The 22,108-nt window shown below is 43.5% G+C and overlaps 2 protein-coding genes across 2 annotated transcripts; one reads left to right on the plus strand and one right to left on the minus strand.

The window, feature by feature from the left end:
- Positions 1–266: 266 nt before the first annotated feature.
- LOC135544229 (patatin-like phospholipase domain-containing protein 7) lies at positions 267–19,690 on the minus strand. Its single transcript, XM_064971690.1, has 35 exons — positions 19,616–19,690; positions 18,543–18,595; positions 18,298–18,384; positions 17,924–18,020; positions 17,581–17,654; positions 17,114–17,211; positions 16,839–16,979; positions 16,353–16,512; positions 16,035–16,115; positions 15,660–15,788; positions 14,184–14,264; positions 13,957–14,083; positions 13,466–13,558; positions 13,065–13,168; positions 12,241–12,399; positions 11,962–12,039; positions 11,432–11,637; positions 11,095–11,226; positions 10,631–10,754; positions 10,211–10,400; positions 9,308–9,457; positions 9,086–9,149; positions 8,784–8,952; positions 8,069–8,251; positions 7,402–7,520; positions 6,687–6,843; positions 6,351–6,467; positions 6,021–6,090; positions 5,671–5,787; positions 5,316–5,464; positions 4,887–5,039; positions 4,549–4,665; positions 4,026–4,110; positions 3,814–3,938; positions 267–3,044 (listed from the first exon to the last, which is right to left on the minus strand). The coding sequence occupies exons 2-35, from the start codon at positions 18,591–18,593 to the stop codon at positions 2,991–2,993; spliced, it is 4,041 nt and encodes a 1,346-aa protein (XP_064827762.1). The 5' UTR covers positions 18,594–18,595; positions 19,616–19,690; the 3' UTR covers positions 267–2,990.
- A 47-nt stretch (positions 19,691–19,737) lies between these two features.
- LOC135544239 (large ribosomal subunit protein mL41-like) lies at positions 19,738–21,563 on the plus strand. Its single transcript, XM_064971701.1, has 2 exons — positions 19,738–19,816; positions 20,901–21,563. Exon 2 carries the CDS (start codon positions 20,939–20,941, stop codon positions 21,344–21,346), a length of 408 nt encoding a protein of 135 aa, XP_064827773.1. The 5' UTR covers positions 19,738–19,816; positions 20,901–20,938; the 3' UTR covers positions 21,347–21,563.
- Positions 21,564–22,108: the final 545 nt, after the last annotated feature.

Genomic DNA, 22,108 nt, shown 5'->3' on the forward strand with positions numbered 1-22,108 from the left:
CGTGTGCATGTTAGGTAGTGGTGTATTTTCTTTTCTTTACACCCTGTTGTTTTTGGGTTGTCTTTCATTGTGTCCTGTATTTTGTTGGGATTATTATTTTGGTGTGCAAGAGTAAAGCACTTCAACTCAGTTACTCTCTCTCTCTCCGTCGGATTCCTGCACCCACCTAGCCCCGCGTGACACCCATCTTTAAATTGTATTATATATCAGCATATGACTAGAACTTGAGCACTAATAGGAATAAGGATAAGTAGAAGTCAGTGCAATTTATTAGCCATTACATATCTCACACATGAATACTAAATTGGCTACTGACAGCTTTATCTCATTCCCAGACACCTTTTCCCAAATGCGCAATAGCCCGAGGAAGAGGTTCCTGGCAGCATAACATAGTGAAAGGCTTTAAACAGAGTAACAGTCTATCGTTCGACATTGATTGTTAACTCGTTTTTGTCACTAATATATCAAGGTTTTATTATTAGTTAGTCTGCCTTGTATACAATCGCAGCTAAAAGCTGAATTGCAGTAGACAAAAAGACATAACAGTTATTTGAAGAAGAATCGCCCATTCAGTCAACCAGTAATTAATTAATAATGTAATGAATTCATAATCAAGTCATTATTATTTGAAATCGGTTTTCAAATCATAAAAGACTGAATCCACTGGTCACAGATGTCAATTCAACCACTATTCCAAGTAATTTCAATACAATTTCATTGAAATTACCTGGACATATTGTTGATTCAACCAGGGTGAGCTCAGTAAGAAGCGTGTCAATAAAATACTATCAAAGTACGATCTATTTTCTGATACTCCTCCACCTTTTCTTCTTAGTTGTGTACCACAGATATTCCATAACCCTGACTAGAATAAACACATACAGTATGGTATCACTGACACATCCCTGCTAATACGGCGCTCACGTTTCCTCCTAACAATGCAAATAACAATACTTCTGCTACATTCCTTAAAGTGACAACTAGGGCTGTCAGAGTCAGTCAGTAATAACTGATAACATTTACTAATCTATTACGTAAAGTGACGAGGACATACATACACTCTGAACAACAATAACATCACAATACTATACAATATGATTGTTTTGCAACCCAATCTAATGAGATTGATTGTAATAAGGAAATATTCAATCAAATCAAATCACTATCAATCAGTCAGTCAAAAAAAAAGGAGCTGTTCTGTAAAAACCAGAAATGTGAAAGGCACATATGGCAACTGAAAAAAGGGAGTATAATTAAAGATGCATGGATATGCTTGCGTGACCATGATCATCTGGAGTTCATATAGTTTCACGTGTAACCACAGTATACTGAATGAAATGTAAATGCAATGACCTTGATCATAATACAACCTAACCTAAACATATCGGCTGAGAAATTATAAATAGTGTAGCGACCTTAACCCGACACCAAGAGCCTACCCCCGAATTCGCTACAATAGGGTTTTGATCAACAGCATGTGCAAACAGCAGCACATTAGAGAAGTGCTCTCACTGTGTATGTGCAGGTGGGTTTGTAAGGATGGGACCCAGTTTATCATGGTATAATACAGTTGAAGTCGAAAGTTTGCATACACTTAGGTTGGAGTCATTAAAACTTGTTTTTCAACCACAACACACATTTCTTGTTAACAAACTATAGTTTTGGAATGGTGGTCAGGACATAAAAAGAAATCAGCCAAGACCTCAGAAAAAAATTGTCGACCTCTACAAGTCTGGTTCATCCTTTGGAGCAATTTCCAAACGCCTGAAGGTACCACGTTCATCTGTACAAACAATAGTACACAAGTATAAACACTATTGGACCACGTAGCCATCATACCGCTCAGGAAGGAGACGCGTTCTGTCTCCTAGAGATGAACGTACAAAAGTACCTATATCCACAGTGAAACGAGTCCTATATCGACATAACCTGAAAGGCCGCTCAGCAAGGATAAAGCCAGTGCTCCAAAACCACCATCAAAAATAAAAAAGCTAGACTACAGTTTGCAACTGCACATGGGGACAAAGATCACTGGTCTGATGAAACAAAAATTGAACTGTTTGGCCATAATGACCATCGTTATGTTTGGAGGAAAAAGGGGGAGGCTTGCAAGCTGAAGAACACCATCCCAACCGTAAAGCAGCACATGGGTGGCAGCATCATGTTGTGGGGGTGCTTTGCTGCAGGAGGGACTGGTGCACTTCACAATATAGATGGCATCATGAGAATGGAAAATGATGTGGATATATTGAAGCAACATCTCAAGACATCAGTCAGGAAGTTAAAGCTTGGTCGCAAATGGGTTTTCCAAATGGACAATGACCCCAAGTATACTTCCAAAGTTGTGGCAAAATGGCTTAAGGACAACAAAGTCAAGGTATTGGAGAGGCCATCACAAAGCCCTGACCTCAATCCCATAGAACATTTGTGGGCAGAACTGAAAAAGCGTTTGCGAGCAAGGAGGCCTAAATTCCTGACTCAGTTACACCAGTTTCTGACCCACTGGAATTGTGATACTTGAATTATAAGTGAAATAATCTGTTTGTACACGATTGTTGGAAAAATGTATTGTTTCAAGCACAAAGTAGATGCCCTAACCGGCTAAAAACTATAGTTTGTTTACAATAAATTTGTGGAGTGGTTGAAAAACAAGTTTTAAATGACTCCAACCTAAGTGTATGTAAACTTCCGACTTCAACTATATGACTTGTGCTTATTTTGGCTCCCCTACATGAACTCACAATTCACATTGTACATTCCACACCTCCCCTCTAGGTGTGTATATGATACGATATTAGTGATATAATATAAATCTCTGCTCCCTGATTGGGAAAATCCTTTTTGATGTCAAAGAGGACAAAGTGTACATTTGTCCTTCATTCATGTTTGGACATACTGTAGAGCATCTGCTAAAATAATGTTTAAAAATAGTGCATTTTGAAAAGTCTAGACTGGCATTGAGGACCACTGCTAACTGGACGGATGCATCATCAACACAGTCTGACGGTTTGGTGACATCGGACCTTGATCTGAATCTCTTCATCCTGAGAGAGAGAGAGAGAGAGAGAGAGAGAGAGAGAGAGAGAGAGAGAGAGAGAGAGAGAGAGAGAGAGAGAGGTAGAAAGAGAGAGAGAGAGGAAGAAAAAGAGAGAGAGAGGTAGAAAGAGAGAGAGAGAGAGAGAGAGAGAGAGAGAGAGAGAGAGAGGTAGAAAGAGAGAGAGAGAGAGGTAGAAAGAGAGAGAGAGAGAGGTAGAAAGAGAGAGAGGTAGAAAGAGAGAGAGAGGTAGAAAGAGAGAGAGAGGTAGAGAGAGAGAGAGAGGTAGAGAGAGAGGTAGAGAGAGAGGTAGAGAGAGAGGGGTAGAAAGAGAGAGAGAGAGAGAGAGAGAGGTAGAGAGATAGAGAGAGGTAGAAAGAGAGAGAGAGGTAGAAAGAGAGAGCGAGAGAGGTAGAAAGAGAGAGAGAGAGAGAGAGAGGTAGAGAGATAGAGAGAGGTAGAAAGAGAGAGAGAGAGGTAGAAAGAGAGAGCGAGAGAGGTAGAAAGAGAGAGAGAGAGAGAGAGAGAGAGAGAGAGAGAGAGAGAGAGAGAGAGAGGTAGAGAGAGAGTGAAAAAGAGGTGAGTGGTTAAAGCAGCCTGGTCTCTGTCTACTGTAGAAGATCAAACAACACAACATCTCTGGAAGATTCCTTGGTATATTGTTTATTTACTAGTTAGCATAATTTCCCTAAAGGTAATCCTGGACCCTGCTTCAGTGGGTATATGTGTGCGTCCCAAATGGGAATAGGGGGCCATTTGGACTTCAACCTTGTACATACTGTGTCTGCAGTCTCCTCCCCCTCTGTGTGTTCCGCTCCACTGTTGGGATTAGACATGTCAAAGTCAGAGAGAGCACTCTCTATAGCCTCCTCATCATAGTCTGTTTGGTATTCATCTGATAACTCTGAGGGAGAAAGGAAGACAGAGAAGGTGTAGAGAATAACACAGGAACCAAATAGGTACAGGAAGTGTGTGTGTGTGTCCCTCTCACCTGCCACCAGGACTGGTTTGACAGGCTCAATTCGAGAGACAATCTCTGCCAGGTCAGTGAAGGAGGCATTGGGACACGTGACCACCTGAAAAACACACACACACACAGACACACACACACACACACACACACACACACACACACACACACACACACACACACACACACACACACACACACACACACACACACACACACACACACACACACACACACACACACACACACACACACACACACACACACACACACACACACACACACACACAAATGCCAGTCAACAGTCTAAAGGAACATTTATTGGCAACTGTAAATTAGGAAATTGCCACAGTCCATTTCATAACTGCTAGTATTGGAAGCAATCAGTCAAAAACGACACACAAAAAAACATGTTAAAAAAAATCCTGAACCAATGAGATGTGCAACCAGGGCTGAAGTGGGATTGGAATAGCTGCTGCAACATCTGAAATAGAAACAAGGTGTGGTGCAGTTGAGAACTGGTCTGTGTAACTAGCTAACTCACATTGCCGCTCTTCGTGTTATGAAATTCCTCTTGATGTCTGTCTTTCATCATCTTGTCCACAACTCCACTACGACTCCACATGTCAAACACTGTCTTGCAGTGCTGGTAGCCCACTTCCTGAGACAGAGAGAGCGAGAGACAGAGGGAGAAGGAGGGGGGGGGATTAGGTGAGATTATGATGAGACAAGACAGATGGAGAGCCATGGAGACAGTGTCTGGGTCCCCAATGGCACCCTTTTCTCTATATAGTGCACTACTTTACGGGTTGTGGTCAAAAGCAGTGCACCATATAGGGTATCATTTGGGACGCACACAGTGAGAAAAAGAGGGCTACTCACGGCGATCTCATCGAACTTGCCAAACTCTAAGGTGCCGTAGTGATCAATGGGTGGCCGGATGTACTCGCAGTACTCGCTGTCTTTAACTAACTCCAGCTGACGAACGCAGCACACATACGCAAGCCTGGTCTGGATCTCAGCCATGTTCAGGACCTTATAGAGGATTAGAAGAATCCAGAAATAGATCTGAGTTCAGGTAGGCCTCCGTGCCTCAGCAAACAAAGGAGAGTAGCAGGGGTCCTCAACAACAATAGGGCTTACCCAGGAAAAGTATCCAAAAAGGACTAATATGGTCAACAGGAGTTGGAGCACTCTAAAACAGGCTAGATAGATCCGTTGTGATCAGCAGATATTAATCATTGTGAACTAAATGACCACAAGGTATTCTCGGTTGTGAGCATGATTTTTTTTTACATCCTCCTGACTCACCTGGACTTTCTTTGCCAGGGGGTTGAAGCGTTTCCATAGCAGCCACCAGCCAGACAGTGAGTCACCGTAGTTGGTGAGGTTAGTCTCGTCCTGGCTGCCCACATCGATGGCTATTACTACTTTGGCTCCCATGGAGCGAGCTACATCAGCTATATAATATAAATATATATATTATAAATAAAGTGAAGGTGAGAGAGAGAGATAGAGTGACAAACACTGACCAATAGCCATGGCATCTACTGTGTACATCACATGCAAGGTAATGTCTCTAACTTGTACAGTATAACTATTCATGTATGCTGACTTTTAACGTCATGTTTTATAGTTGTTTGAGACATGGCATATACATACTGACCAGGTAGGTTATTTATGTAGCCACCGTCCATGAGTAAGTGTCCGTCTTTGGGGTCACAGAGGGGTGGCAGGTACCCAGACAGTGACATGCTGGCACGCACATACCTCCATAGGGAACCTACAAGAGGAGGGCATGCTGAGGTTCAATACCTCAACAGAGTCAAAGGTCCCAAATGGCAACGTATTCCCTACATAGTGCACTACTTTTGACCCGTATCAAATGGCCTCCTTTTCCCTATCTAGTACACTAGTTTTAAACCTGAGCCCTACGGAACCCTGGTCAAAAGTAGTACACTATATATATAGGGAATAGGGTGCCGTTTTTGACATTGAGAATAAAGCCAGACAGACCGTCAGTGTGAACCCTCATGGATGAAGCAGTGATATCTGTGGTGATGTTGAAGTAGGGGATCCACAGGTCCTAGGAGAGTAGCACGCGGGGGAAAGAGAGAGAGGAGAAGAAATGTTTAGCTGATGAAAATAAACTATGAGCTGACCCGGTATTGTCGAGATCATGTTGAATGGATGCCATAAGCCAGCAGTCATAAGTATGGGTCAAATCTAGGGATGAATAAATAATACGGATTTTTAAACTGATCACTGAGGCCTAATTAAAACCATCACTATTCACAATGGGATCCTGTCAAGTGGAGTGTGGACTACAACCCCCTGTCCTCTCACCTCGATCTGTTTGCCCTTAAATACAGCGCTGACGCTGTTGTTAAAGGAGGCCCCAGAGAACATGGAGGTCACCGGGTACGTCAGGTCGAACACCTTCTTGAAGATGGACCTCATGTCCTGGTGTTGGAGAGAGGTGGAGAGATACCTTACGATCAACTTCTCTGGAGCCAAAGACAACGGCTACGTCTTAAACCCTATTCCCTATTTAGTGCGTTACTTCTGACTAGTGCCCTGGTCAAAAGTAGTGCACTACATATGGAATAGGGTACCATTTGGGATTAGGAAAACATCCTCTTATGCAGTGAGCCCAGCTTCGGCCGTCCTGTATCTTCTCACCATGGCCCACTCGCGTGCGCGGACCCTCATACGGCTGTTGCTCTTCTCCTCAGCGTACAGCGCCCCCATCAGGGAGCCGATGGAGGTGCCGCCCACCATGTCCACAGGGATGCCCGCCTCATTGATCGCCCGCAGGATGCCAACCTGACAGCAACCCCTGGAGGGACACGGACCACAGGTAGGTTACACAAGAGTCCAAAACATGACACTGGACAATAAAGCACAGTCTGTGTGTGAGTATAAGAGGGGGGACGTTTAGCCTAAGGAAGCGTTTTAGTGGACAGTCAGAGGGAGCAGTGTTGACGGGACTAGAGAATATACCCACCGTGACCCAGCTCCTGGACATGCCAGAGCAAAAGGGAACAAGAACAGAAAGCAGAAAAGAAAGACAGAAAAGCCATTATCGAAAGACAGAGGCCTCATAGCAAGGTAGACAGAGGAAAGAGGCATCCAGAGAGAACAAGGACACAAAACAGCCACACACTCTCTATACTAGAAATATGAAAATGATTTAAAGTTGGGCAAAAAACAGGAAAACCAAAACCAGGGACTATAATCCTACAAGAATGTTTGAATAATTGCAGTTGTAAAAATCTGCGGCGTAAAAATCGTAATGTGACGACTGCAGATTCCAGATCTAATCCGCTAAAAAGTTACTACTGATTGTGCAGCATGTTACATCGGAGTGTGAGGTCTGGAAAGAGATTAGCAGCACCTTGCACCCCCTCCCCCCAGCACCAGGGCGATGGTGTTGCCTGTCAGGACTCTGGCCAGACGGCTGAAGTCAGAGTGGCGGTCTGGAGGCTTCTGGAACACACGCTGGTACATCTCTCTCTGAGGACAACCACAGCAGGACCACAGGAGCACAGCACCACAGGAGCAGAAGTAGAGGGGAAGAGTCAGCAAATGTGTGATTCGTCTCAATTGGCACCCTATTCCCGAGTGCACTACTTTTGACCAGAGAGCTATACATTATATAGAAAATAGGGTGCCATTTGGGAAGCAGCCTAGGTCAAGATTGTTTTCGGAAAGCTCAGTAAATGTTATCTAAAGGCTTCCTTCTGAGACGTGCATCATACAGAGGCAGAGTGAACCAAGCTACAGGTCAAAAGCCAAGATTGAAAAGGTAGGTTGAATACTGTCTAGTCAGTGAGAGGAGCTATGACTATTCTGGCTGAGGTGTGTGTGTACTAGCATGGACAGGCTACTACTGGAAAATACCACATTTGGGTAGGACGGTGGTGTATATATGTGTGCCTTCCTGTCCGCGTGTGTGTGCGTGCCTGCCTGTCTCTGTTCCTGCCTGCGCATGTGTGCGTGCCTGTCTCTGTTCCTGCCTGCGCGTGTGTGCGTGCCTGTGTATGTGTGTGTATATAGGGTACCAGTTTAGGCAGACTCCTCTTGGAGAAGACCCTGTGTGGACAGGAGAGGTGCAGGTGTCTGGAGATCCAGCTCCTCATGTTGAGCCACTCCACAGTGCCCTGAGGCGGGGGACCGTCCTCCCTGTGCAGCAGGATCAGCTGCTTCTGGGCCCGCACTGCACTGCCCTCCAGCATCCGCTCCAACTAGGGGACAGAGGCCACAGCACAGGGACAACAGCGTCACACCCCCAGTGAAGGAGGCCTAAATTAAGTGTTAGTCCCAAATGGCACACTATAAGTAATGCACTGTAGAAGAGGGGATTGGGTGTCATTTGAGATTTGTCCTTCATGTCAATCAGACAGCAGAGTCTGAAAGAGACAAGCCTTGATTCTCTTCTTCCTCATTAAGCTTCAATCATTTAACCCCTAATAAACTGTCTTACTAATAGGGGTTCATCCTAGCGAAGCTAATTAAGAAGCTTAATCCCACATACACTCAGTAGGCCAGTTATCCCACTTCATAGAGACTGCATAAAACAAAGTAAGCCCTCGACTTTCCTAAAACCCATTAGGCAGATAGGGTTCTACAGCTATATGTTGTTTCTTATCGAGCTGCCCCTGTTGGCCAGGTCTCCCTTGTAAAAGAGGTATTCTGACCTCAATGGGACTTCCCGGATTAAATAAAGGTTCAAGAAAAAAGGCAGAGGTGTTGGTGTGCATTTTTTAAACGTTATACCTCGCCCACGGTCGGCTCGGCCTCTCCCAGTCCCACTATGATGATGCAGTCGGCCTGGCGGATGCAGCGCTGTGTCCAGGGGGTCAAGGTATCGTCTGATTGGTAGAGAACGATGCGGTGGATATCCTCCTGCTGCCCCAGCCAGCTGGACAGGCGGTACTCATGCACACTACAGAGGAGAGGGTTGAGATGTGTGTATCCTTTCAAATGTTTCCTTCAACTATGACAACCAGCTGATCTTGACACAAATATGCTAACGCAGACAACAGCGTGCATGCCTGAAATGATTACGTCATTCCTACCTGTCCAGTGCGGCAGCACCCAGTCGCTGTTTGATGATGTCACTGGTCAAGAGTAAGGTGGGACCTAAAAGTCCAACAGAAATAAAATAGTACATACTGAATGTAGACCAGCAAGCTATAGTGAAAAATAATTAGTAGTCGTAGTTCACTTTTTAGTCCAACGACATCTGCTGTTTGTGTCACCGGGAGTGGTGAAGCAGGACTAGTAGTAATGATATGTACCAATGGCACTGAGTGCATGCTGCAGCTCCAGTGTGAAGGCTGTAAGAGGCACCTCCTCTGACACAGGCAGGATGGTCACAGTGGACAGGTTAGAGGCCGGGCTCCCTGAATCCCACTTACTGCTGGGGGGTTGTAGCGTCAGACCACGGGCTACAACAGAGGCAGGAAGACAGAGGCATCGCTGATACACCATGGGTGGTTGACACAGACAGAATACAAGAACACACACACACACACACTATCCCCCTGACACATACATTTTAAATCTACACCACCGTTCAAAAGATGTGGGTCACTTCGAAATGTCCTTGTTTTTGAAACAAGAAAAGTCCATTAAAGTCCGTTAAAATTGATCCGAAATACAGTGTAGACATTGTTGATGTTGTAAATGACTATTGTAGCTGGAAATGGCTGAATTTTTTATGGAATATCTACATAGGCATACAGAGGCCCATTATCAGCAACCATCACTCCTGTGTTCCAATGGCACGTTGTGTTAGCTAATCCAAGTTTATAATTTTTAAAGGCTAATTGATTATTAGAAAACCCTTTTTCAATTATGTTAGCATAGCTGAAAACTGTTGTTCTGATTAAAGAAGTGATAAAATTGTCCTTCTGTAGACTAGTTAAGTATCTGGAGCATCAGCGTTTGTGGGTTCGATTAGAGGCTCAAAATGGCCAGAAACAAAGACCTTTCTTCTGAAACTCGTCAGTCTATTTTTGTTCTGATAAATAAAGGCTATTCCATGCGAGAAATTACCAAGAAACTGAAGATCTTGTAAAACGCTGTGTACTACTCCCTTCACAGAACAGTGCAAACTGGACAAAAAAAATGTGATTTTCTTTCCAAAACAAGGACATTTCCAAGTGACCCCAATCTTTTGAACGGTAGTGTACACTAACCTGCCAAGGGGCCGTGAACCTGCTGCATATTTCCAAGGATCTTCTGTCCCAGCAGATGGATGAGTCTGGTCACTACCTGCGGATACCTCCTCTTGATGGAGCTGAGGGCCCCCTCAGGCAGCTTGGCTAGCTCAGAGTCCCTGATGGCGTGCACTGTAGTGGCTCGGTTCATGTGGGTCAGGGCCTCCACCTGAGGACACCACACAAGTTCTATGAATAACAGTTAATCAATGGTTCCATCTCTTGAAGTTAAATTAGCCTGGTCCCAGATTTGTTTGTTCTCTTCCCAACTCATTGTCACTCTTTGTCAAGCCACGACAATGGGTGACAAGGAATTTACATGATAGCACAAACAGGTCTGGGACCAGGCTAGAGTTAAATACATCAACCATAAAGAATATGGGATTATAGAGCACTCACCACCCCTATGAGGTCACCGCGACCATACTCTCCGGCCAACTCCTTCTTCCCATCATCCTTTGCGATGACAGAGCGCAGGCGGCCACTGAGGACGATGAAGGTGCTGTCCGACTTGTCTCCCTGCCTAGAAACGGTTGGATGCAGCAGTTAGACAGAGAAACAGATAGGGTCAGAGTTGAATAGTCTAGTCTATGTTTTCTGTTCTACCTGATAATTCATTGCATCCACCTGAAGTCCCAGGTCTAAATCAGTCCCTCATCAGCGGGGAAGAATAAAAATTTAAAAAGCATTGGAACTGGTTTCGAGGTCCAGATTCAAATTTGAGGGAGATAGAGGATATGAGACCATTCAGCATAGAGATCCTATAATTCCCTGACCAAGATGGATGTTTTTTTGTCATGTTGCTAGGATGCCTATGTCCATTCTAGTGTTCTATATGTACTTCTATGCTATTCAGCAGGTACCTGTAGACAGTGCGGCCAGCCTCCACAGCCATCCAGTCCAGAGCAAAGTCTATCTGCCTGACGAAGCCTGACACCCTCTTCACCACGGTGTGAGCCACATTCAGCACCACCCGTGGCTCTTCGCGCATGATCCTACATAGACCCACATTCACAGATTCAGACAGCAACTACTGTGCACAAAAACATGCACACCAACAGGGTGTGGGACAACAAGGTCTGGGACAAATATGAGAATTACAGTAACAATACTGTCATCAGCCATCGAGTGTGTGTGCGTGTGTGTGTCTCTGTGCCTGCATCTGTGTGTCTGTGTCTATACACAAGGAAAACGGCATACTCATAGAAGGCAGCTTTAGAGATAGACAGGAAGGTGCAGTCCCTGTGTGCTCGGACGCTGAAGATGAGGGGTTCACCAGTCAGCACGGCCAGATGACCCACCATCTCCCCTGGGTGAGTCAGAAACAGCAGGGTGTCCTCCTCGCGGTCGATCGTCCGCTGGTACACATGGAGCGCCCCCGAGATCACAAACTGCACACTTGCATCCTACCAGAGGGAACAGACGGCCCAGGGAGATACAGCTATACATAATGTCAATGGGCGAGTCCCAAATGGCACCCTATTCTCCATATAGTGCACTACTTTTGACTAGAGCCCTGGTCAGAAGTAGTCCACCCTATAGGGAATAGTGCCTTTTGACACACATAAATGAACCACTTATAAAATGATGCAAAATAACAAATGACGTTGACTGTTTCTGGCCGTGCTGCTGACAGGGAAGAAGCAGATGTTTTACTGAGGTGAGCTCTAGCCTCAGGGCTAAAGGCTATGTCTACCACTACCAGGCAGCATGCAGACAGACTGACTGACCTGGTCCCCCTGGCTGTTCAACACACAGCCAGCTTTGACCTGACGCAGAGTCACCCTGCCCTCCAGCAGACTGGGGTCCTGACAGAAAGCGGGAGAGAGATAGGGAGGTAAGAAGAGGGTCAGAAAATATGTCAGGAATGTCCAAACTCCTGCAGTGTGTGCAGCTTCTGTTCCAGCCCAGCTCTTTGGCTCTCCGGGGCCACATACATTGGCTCTCCGGGGCCAGCCTGCTGGATGTGTTCTAGTTTATACGGAGACCCAGAGAGAGCCATCCAGTACCTGTAGTTGTATGAGGCGCTGCAGGTCCTTCTTGGCAGCCTGAAAGATGGCGTTGACCTTGCTGTGGTGGATGTGACATGACTGACCTCCTCCAGCCTCAGAGTAGTGAAAGACAGCAGAGGGAGTGTGCACCATGGTCACACTCTTCTTCAGAATGGACTGATGAATGAAAGGGAGAAAGGGGAGGGGGGGGGGTGAGTATGGCCTTGCTATTGAGAGAGGCTGCCATAGCCTATCTTCTCTTGAGAGCCAAGTCTGCCTATGTGCCCACTGCCCACAAAATGACGTGGAAACTGAGCTGCACTTCCTAACCTCCTGTCAAATGTATGACCAGATTAGGCACACATATTTCCCTCAGATTACACAGACCCACAAAGAATTTGAAAACAAATCCAGTATTGATAAACTCCCATATCTATTATGTGAAATACAAGTGTGCCACCATAGCAGCAAGATTTGTGACCTATAAATAAATCAACTATACGTATCTCCTTATTTATTGTTACAACACTGTTACATAGCCAATAATATAACGTTTGAAATGTCTATATTATTTTTAACTTTCGTGAGTTTAATGTTTACTGTTGATTTCTGATTAATTAATTTCCCTTCTTCATTTCCCTTTTGTTTAATTGTCAATTTCACTTGCTTTGGCAATGTAAACATATTTTCCCATACCAATAAAGCCCTTTGAATTGAACTGAATTGAGAGAGGAAGAGTCAGAGAGAGAGTCAGAGACATAACTAGGAATGTCTCTGACTATGTATCTTATGGACGTTGTTACACTGACATGTGTCTGGTAAATCTGCAGTGCATCACAGACCTTGTGTGGGACCTGAGGACTTGGTGGCGGTGTGTCTGCTTTAGCTGCTTCTTCTGTTATTCTGGCTCGCTGATATGCCATGTTGAGGTCAGCCGATGTGGCACCTCAAGAGTGTGAGGAGAGAGACAAAAAGCATTCAGACACACGGACCAGGGCTTGTACAGTACAGGGCCGGATTCACAAAACACTACTTATGCAAAAACATAACAAAAAAAAGAAGATTGTTTGTAAGTGCAATTCCTCAACAATATCTTAAGATTTACAGTACAGGACAGGCCACTACTATGTGGTCTGACCAGTGTGTGTGTGTGTGTGTGTGTGTGTGTGTGTGTGTGTGTGTGTGTGTGTGTGTGTGTGTGTGTGTGTGTGTGTGTGTGTGTGTGTGTGTAATGTATGCTTACTTGACACTGCCAGAGGAGTGGACTGGGAGCGAGACCTTTTTCCTTTAGTGGTTGGGCTGCTATTTGAAAGACAGGACTTCCTCTCTCCAATTTCTGAAACAACACCATACAACTATGCCATGAGTATGTCCTGCTTTCCAGCAAGCCATCATTCTTCATAGTGACATAACATAACAACCTCCACACTTATCCATCTGGATTCATATTTTCATGATATGGTAATCCAAATGTAATCAAGACATAATGCAGACTAGGGTTGCACATTTCCAATAACTTTCCCCAAATTGCCAGGTTTTCCAGAAACCCCACTTGGAGGATTCCCAGACATCCTGTTAATTCCCTCCTGATTCCAGGAATCTTCCAAATGGGATTTGTTTTTTTGGGGGAAAGTTACCGGAATGTTTGGAACTGTATGCAAAACCAAAGCTAGAATTAACATTGGTTTCTATGCTGGCATTTACCAGTGAGATGACCATCCCATAATAACTGACCTGTGTCGCTGGGCCCCTTCTCATGGCCAGACTCATCAGATCGAGATTGATGTCTGTCTCGACCCCTATTTGGGTTGGCTTCACCTATCACACTGTGTACTGCCACAAGGGGGATCGCCTGTCTCTCCTGAAAGACACACATGGAACACACACACAGAACCATCAGGAGTATACATCCCCTTCAAAGATGAAATACCCAGTCGTGTGTGTGTGTATGTGTGTCATACTGCATTGAAGAGCTCGGTGGTAAGGCCTAGGTAGTTGTGAAGGGCTAGGAAGGTGACTCTCTGCAGGCGTACCATGATGATCTAGAAAGGACAATAACAAAAAAGCAACAAATGACTCCACTGTCTTTGTAAAGAGAGCAGAACCCTGAAAATGTCTGAAAATACAAAATCCTCAGTGATTTAGTTTTTTGGGTTTAGCTGTGTAACTACAGAATAATGTCATAGTTGCCTACAAACCAGGCAGGAGGTGTGATCTCCAGTATTTGAGTGATATTATATAATGGCTGATTTCCCTGGGTACAGACCACATCCCAAATGGCACTCTATTCCCTTTTTAGTCCATTACTTTTGACCAGAACTATATGGGCCCTGGTCAAACGTTGTGCACTTTACAGTGCTTATAGAAAGTCTACACCCACTTGAACTTTTTGCACATTTTGCTGCTTTAAAATTCAATCTAAAAAGGGATTAAAACAGATTTATGTCCTACAGATCTACACAACCTACTGCAAGACAACATGGCAAATAAATTAACTTTTTGGCTTAAATTTAAAACTACAGGGTTGGGTCAAATCCAATATTGTGGTGGTGGCAGCAACATGTTATGGGTATGCTTGTCATGGGCAGGGACTGGAGAGTTTGTCAGGATCAAAATAAATATGAAAGGAGAAAACCTGCCTCTGTCTTCTGAAAACCTAACTTTGGGATAGAGTTTTTTTTTCAGTGAGACAATAACACAAATTTGAATGCAAAAAATACACACCAGAATGGCTTTCTAAGAGGTGTTGAGTGATTTAGTCTCAGTCCTCAATTAAATCTGCTTTTTAAAATTTATTTAACCAGGCAAGTCAGTTAAGAACAAATTCTTATTTTCAATGACGGCCTGGGAACAGTGGGTTAACTGCCTGTTCAGGGACAGAACGACAGATTTGTACCTTGTCAGCTCAGGGGTTTGAACTCGCAACCTTCCGGTTACTAGTCCAACGCTCTAACCACTAGGCTACCCTGCCTCTTAAAGAAAAAATCAGAGACAAGGTTGGAATATTACTGTCCATCAGAGATTCCCAACCAAATATTATGAGCTTCAGCAAATTCGACAAAAACAATGGATATATGTTGCCCTAAGAGTTGTGCAAAGTTGGTCAAATCTTATTCCAAATGATTCACAGCTGTAATGGCTGCTTAAGGTTTTTCCACCAAGTATTAACTCAGGGGGGCGGAGATTTATCCAATTAAGCTATTTCAGTTTTTATTTATTTTTTATTAATTTGAAAACACTTTGAAAATGTGGAGTAAGTTGTGTAGATCTGTAAGAAAAAAAATCTAATTTAATACATTTTTAGATAAGATTTTAAGGCAGCAAAATGTGAAGAGAAGAAGTTCAAGGGGGTCTAGACTATCTATAGGCACTGCACAGGGAATAGCGCACCATTTGGGATGTATCCTAGGTCAGTCTGTCACTGATAGTAACAGTACCTGGATAACACGGACCAGGGTCTCTGGGTATTTCTCAAACACAGAATGGAAGGCAGCAGCTGGAAGACGCAGTATGGTAGAAGGGGTTGCAGCTCTGGCAGATACAGTCTTGTAGGGGGCTGAGTGACCCTAGGATGCATAGGGGGGTAGAGGACGAGAAGTGGTGGCTGGTCTCACTTTAAATCGGAGGACAGGCTCATTGTAATGGCTGGAATAGGATAGTCTCAAACACATGGTTTTCCATTCCAGCCATTACTACGAATCGTCCTCCCCTCACCAGCCTCCTGTGTCTTAGGTACTTATCAGAGTGCAGTGGACAAATAAACATGCACTAGCTGAATCAGAGGGTAAATGAGAGTGGAAAGCGTAACGTACAGTGATGACATCCAGGATACTGAGCAGACTGTGGACACTGTCTCCTGGAAACACCTCCTTTACCACCACATCTGTCCCATCCTATAACAACAAAATACATGTTACTTTCATTTGACTATCAAACTTCAAGTACATAATACAAGTAGTTGTAAATGCAGCGTAACGGGTGAGACCACGTCCCCTCATGATCTTTTGGGCAAAACTTTTGTCAAAGATGGAAAACAATTTCCTTTCTATCTGAGTGCGGGCCTTCTTCATTTTCCTATTCATGATAAGGTTGCTTCAGCAACAGATAGATATAGCATGTAGGGATCTTACACTCTCACGTATGCAGAGCTCCAGACGGCCGTCTTGCACCACATAGATGCTGTCGTCGATGTCCCCGGGACGAAAGAGTGTCTCCATCTCGTGGAGCTGCACAAACACCATGTGACGGCACAGCTCCAGGAACAGAGGCTTCTCAAAGTGGCCCAGGACCCTGGTCACAGCACACAGACAATAGTGGGATAGATTACACAGGGGTTATCATTTATAGGGCTTGCTAAAACAACTGTTGGTAATGCAGCGCCTTACAACATGCCAACCCATCATTTACTCAGTCTAGGTGCGGGACACTCAAATCTGAACCTCGGGTCCAGTTACACTTCTGGTTTTAGTTTTTACCTGGTAGTTAATTGCACTCACCAGGTATCCTGGGTCTAAATCAGTCCCCGACTAAAGGGTAAGAATTAAAAATCATCAGTGGAACTAGACTGGAGGTCCATATTTGAGTGTCCCTAGTCTGGGTGTTTACGGTTACCTTACCTGACGTTCTTAAGCATGTAGAGCACCTCAGAGGGCAGGTGAGAGTTCTGCACGTCAAACTCTGTGAGGTCAGCCTCCAGCAAAGAGGGAGGGGGCTCCTTAGCCACCAGGGTGGGGGGCTCCCTCCTAATGCGCAGTATTCTGGGACACAAAGTGTTAGGGTGGTGTTTAAATGTATCCTTAAAACATACAAAACCCGTACAAACCTTTCACCATCAGAAAAAGAGAGGTTATCACTACAGGTATCATCGGAATACAGTGTAGTCATGACTCACTTTCGCGCTATAGACAGGACTTTAGTTCTCTTCCTGATTCGCTGCTTCTGTGACTCGGAGGTAGAGGTAGGGGTTGAGGTAGAGGACAAGGTCTGCACCTGGTACGGTAAAAAACAGGGAGAGATGTTTTAATTTAAATCAATTCAGTATAGCTAGCCTTGTGAAACCAGCCTGATCTCGTGATAGCTCACATTCTAACGAGTGAAGTGAAATGAAACCTGGTCAGTCTGCTTAACCAGTGGTCGGTCTGCTTAACCAGTGGTCAGTGAAACCTGGTCAGTCTGCTTGACCAGTGGTCGGTCTGCTTAACCAGTGGTCGGTCTGCTTGACGAGGCTACAGTAGAGCCTAACATACAGGTAATTTACTGTATCTCTATGTGCTATTTATATTGAAAATGACACAAAACAATTATGGGAGACACGCTAGACAAAATGTGCGAGGGATTGCCTGATGGCGTGGAACTGACCTTTCTCATGATCTTTCTGCCATAAAACATAACTTTGTCTCTTTTCCTGAAGCGATAGTGAGGCTGCTGCTCCTCTGAAAAAAAAACATACAGCACATACTGTCATGACACATAGGCCTATATGGCTATTAAAGCTAAATGACTTTCTTTGTTTTATTACAACTTGACGAACTTGAACAATGTTCACTATTTTACTGGTTTGAAATATTTGCCTGTATATATTATTATTATTATTATTTTATAGATAAAGGTAGGTCGGTACACCAACTGATTCTAAATAAACACAAACAAATAAATCAAATAGTTCTTCATTTATGAGAGAATGGAGGCAGGAAGTACTGACTGTACTGTTTGTATCGTCTGTAGAATAAAAACACAACCATGCCGATGAGAGACACTGCCAACACAGTCAGTACAGCTACGACCAGCACACCAGTCCACTGGGAGGGCAAAAGAAGATGATTATTAGACGTGGACCAAACCACAGCCACAATGACATCTAATATATTGACTAGGAGTTCATCCCAAATGGCACTCTATTCCCTATATAATGCACTGCTTTGGGCCAGAGCCTTAGTAGACCAACACTTTATAGGGAATAGAGTGCCATTTTGGATGCAGCCTCAGTGGGCTGCTGGCATGGTGATCTAAGAACAGTCACAACAGCACTGTTCACAGAGTCAGTGCTGGAGAGGAGAGTGCTGGGTAGCTACCTACCAATGGCAATGGCATAGCAGTCTCTGTTCTGTCCTCCATCCAATGTTGCATCCTGGCCTTAATTTCACTGCCAAGTGGCACCAGGCTCTACAAAACAAGCAGGAAACCAACATTCAACAGATGTCTATTCATGACCAGGCATCAAGAAGGTTAAGCCTAGATGGAGAAATGGAATCGGACACTGTGTAATAGACAGGGTAGTAGACCTATTGAATTGGTGGGAGACTTAGAACGGGTTTTATTACCGGGTATATACTGCAGCTGTCCTCATCTTTGTTATCCACCTTGTCATCCATTCCTAGCCAAAAAAAAGGCAAACCGTATACATGCATTTTCCAAATCACAGTGGAAGAGACTGTAAAAAATAAAATAAAGTATTCTTCACACGGTTTGAGAAATGGTACCAGAGGGCAATGTCCTAATTATTCCACACACTGATAGGCCTAATCAAAAGGAGCACTATGTGAATTCTTGAAACCCTAAAACCAATATGCCAAAACATCCCCTAACAAAACAGACACAAATGAGAAGAAATAAATATTACTAATGAGAACACTGGATCACTCACAGACTGTAGTCACAGAGTGTACTGCCAGTGTGTCTGTCTGCACCTGGTCTGCACTCTGTAACCAGAGACACCCACTGGCCATTGCACACGCATACTTGAATAGACTCACCCACAAGCAAGTAGAAAGTCTAGGCTACTACACTACACACCCTGAACCTGTATGTGTGCGTTAGAGACATCTCGCACAGATATAGGTTCATACACACCCCAGTAAACAGATTGTTCATGACAGGAATCAAATAGGGCCTAGAATCCTGAGTATATCAAATTTGCCTGATCTAGCCTAGATCATTAAATACTGAGCAGGTGCATGGCCGGCTTGATTTCAAGATCTGGATGTATGATATTTTCCTCTAACTGTGCCCTTATATTGATAAACAAACCCATCACGGACAGACACACAGTCAATTCGCACCGGTATGACATTCTACTAACGTTGCCTTAAATAGCTATAATGTATCTACGACATAAATATGGAAGACTACGAACACATTTCCAATTAATTACGTTTAATCACAGTTATTAAATTGGTGCTCATAGGTTCAGGCAGTCGACGGTTATATGGCTAGATTTGTATCACTGTCACATAGAGCTAAATGGGCTGACAGGCAAACAGACAAAGTCCCGTTATTCTGACATGCCCAATGCCCAATGATACCCCCGTCTGCATCCATGCAGTCAAATAAACACAAATTATTTACACTGCACTACAAGATTAAATGGAAATATTAGCTACAATAATATACTTACTGGCTCGTATTACCTAACGTTCCACTATCTCCACTGTCAAAGTTTTATGTACACATGCATGTCTTTCTATCACTGATGACTCGCTGCCAGTATCTGGAATTCCAATTGGCTACCACTGACTGAATCAAACCAATCGCAAAACGTTTTATTCTGACGTCTGGCTCTTCGAATGTGTCTATCTTGTTGTTGGCGCTGCTCAAGGTGAGTGTAGCTATAGATTTGACACATAGTATCGCTAAAGTTATATTAATCGCCATGTAGTGCTTATCTTGCTTTCTACTTCAACAATGACTGTACAGCTATATAGAAACGGAGAGTCAAAGTGTCGTTGACCCATGTGTTTTGCTAGCTAGCGAACTACTGTAGTGCTAGCAAAACACATTGGTCCAAAACCAAGCTAATTAACCTTAGCTAGCTAACAACAGCTACCAACAAAGCTATGCGTAGACAACAATGCTCAATACGTTTTTTGCGATGAATATGTCTTCAGGTAGCAACAATTACAACATGTTTAATGTGTCACGTTTACAATAATATTGTGTATAAACCCTGGCTTGTTAATTAATGCTATATATTGGCCAGTGATAGGCTTTGAAACTACGGTATTGGCACTCTCCAGAAGAAGCCCATGTTGACTCCAATGCACCCTCTATAGGAATTAATGTAATTCTACACTATTTCAATTAGTGGCAATATGTAACTTTTCGGTCGACCTGGTCAAATCTGCATAGACATTTTAGTTTTAGATAAATCATTCTACTTGAAAGCAAGTCTAGCTGTTCTATGTTCAGTATTTCTATGCTACCGTTAAGTTTTGTTTTTGCTCTTTTACCTTTGTACACCAGCTTCAAACAGCTAAAACAATGTTTTTGGTTATGGAAACTATATTTCACAGCGGTTTAACTGGTACAATGATTATCTACACTATACTAGTTTATGTAGTGTAGTGTTGTGATGTGTGTGTTGTCCAATATTTTTATAAAAAAATATTTTCATCCCATCCCGCAGGAGGCGTTTTTGCCTTTTGGTAACCATCATTGTAAATAAAAATGTGTTATCTATATCTTGCAACAGTTTGACTCACAGTTTCAAATGGTCAATAGTTCAAATGCTTATTTTAATCTGTTTCTTTATCCCAGTCTCATTTTACTTGATTGAAACTAATGTGAAAGAACTGATAGAGGTAGGTTCCGAGCAGTGAGGAAATAGTGAGTTAGCTATGTTTACTGTTGTTAGCTACCAAAGTACCCATTGTTATCTCACCCATTTCATTGACTCCATACAGATTTGCCCAAAAGTTTGAGTCCAAAACTCTTCGATGCGATGGGTGTATTGAATGCTCTTCGACGGGGCATTGTGAGAGGAGCTGATCGTATGGCTGAATTCACCAGCAAACGTGGCTCAAGGACTCACTACAAAGGCAGAGGGGCACAGCCAACAGGAGTACTAACCTCCAGCAGAAAATTTGTTCCAATACAGGCAATGATCCCCCAGTTTGTGGTGCCTGACTTGGAGGGATTCAGACTCAAGCCCTACGTGTCGTACCGCACCCCGGTTGGAACGGAGCCCGCTGTCACCCCTGAGGGTCTGTTCTATGAGGCTGTGGCCCAGCAGATCCAGAAAGACTTTGAGGAAGGCTCCTTTGATAAGGAACAGCTGGAGAAATATGGATTTGAGCCCACGCAGGAGGGAAAGTTATTCAAACTATACCCAAAGAACTTTATACGATAAAAAGGCCACCCAATCTGATATATCTGGAACTCTGGCTTAGTATCAAGGATCGTTAACTAATTTTGTTTGTTAACTAATTTTGTAAATGGTTAGCAAGTAGTTGCTAACCATTTGAGACCGCTGAGCTGATCATATGTTACTGGACCGTGGTGTATTGTGAATGTGCTTGCTGAAAGTACTAGTATGTGGTATTCTAATTAAAAACAAATGTATTATATGGAGTTTTACTACTTTATTTATTTGATTATTTATTTTTTAAACAATCAATACACATGTTGGATACATGTTATTGGATGGGTTTTGCACTAAGCAAAATCATTATGGTCAAATGATCATAGTACAGATATATACGATGATATCCAACGAAGCTTAGATGTTTACCAAATAGGCTTTCACAATGTTAACAGAACAAGAGAAGCCTGGTGATCCAAATACAGTAAATGCCTTGTTCAAAAATGATATACAGTGCATTCGGAAAGTTACAAGTTACAGCCTGATTGGAAAATGGATGAAATATTTTTTTTCCTCATCAATCTACACACAATACCCCATCATGGCAAAGCAAAAAACAGTTTTGATAATTTTACAAATTCATGAAAACATTTAAAACAGGGAAAAAAAGTTTACATAAGTATTCAGACCCTTTACTTCAGGCTTGGACAAAGGCCGGCCCCCGGAATCATGCTAGGATCACAAAATAATTTTGTTATGGTAATGTTTTGAAAAACGTATTTGTTGTTCAAATTAAAAGGCCAATGAATA

The sequence above is a fragment of the Oncorhynchus masou genome, chromosome 1 (assembly GCF_036934945.1).
Source record: "Oncorhynchus masou masou isolate Uvic2021 chromosome 1, UVic_Omas_1.1, whole genome shotgun sequence".
Taxonomy (NCBI): domain Eukaryota; kingdom Metazoa; phylum Chordata; class Actinopteri; order Salmoniformes; family Salmonidae; genus Oncorhynchus; species Oncorhynchus masou.

Coding starts and splice junctions, on each gene's coding strand:
- LOC135544239 (XM_064971701.1), top strand. CDS start 20,939: ATGGGTGTATTGAATGCTCTTCGACGGGGCATTGTGAGAGGAGCTGAT.
- LOC135544229 (XM_064971690.1), bottom strand. CDS start 18,593: ATGGATGACAAGGTGGATAACAAAGATGAGGACAGCTGCAGTATATAC. Junction 10,755..11,094: donor GCTGGCCGCACTGTCTACAG/GTACCTGCTGAA, acceptor AACCGTTTCTAG/GCAGGGAGACAAGTCGGACA. Junction 3,939..4,025: donor CAAACCAGTCCTGGTGGCAG/GTGAGAGGGACA, acceptor TTTCTCCCTCAG/AGTTATCAGATGAATACCAA.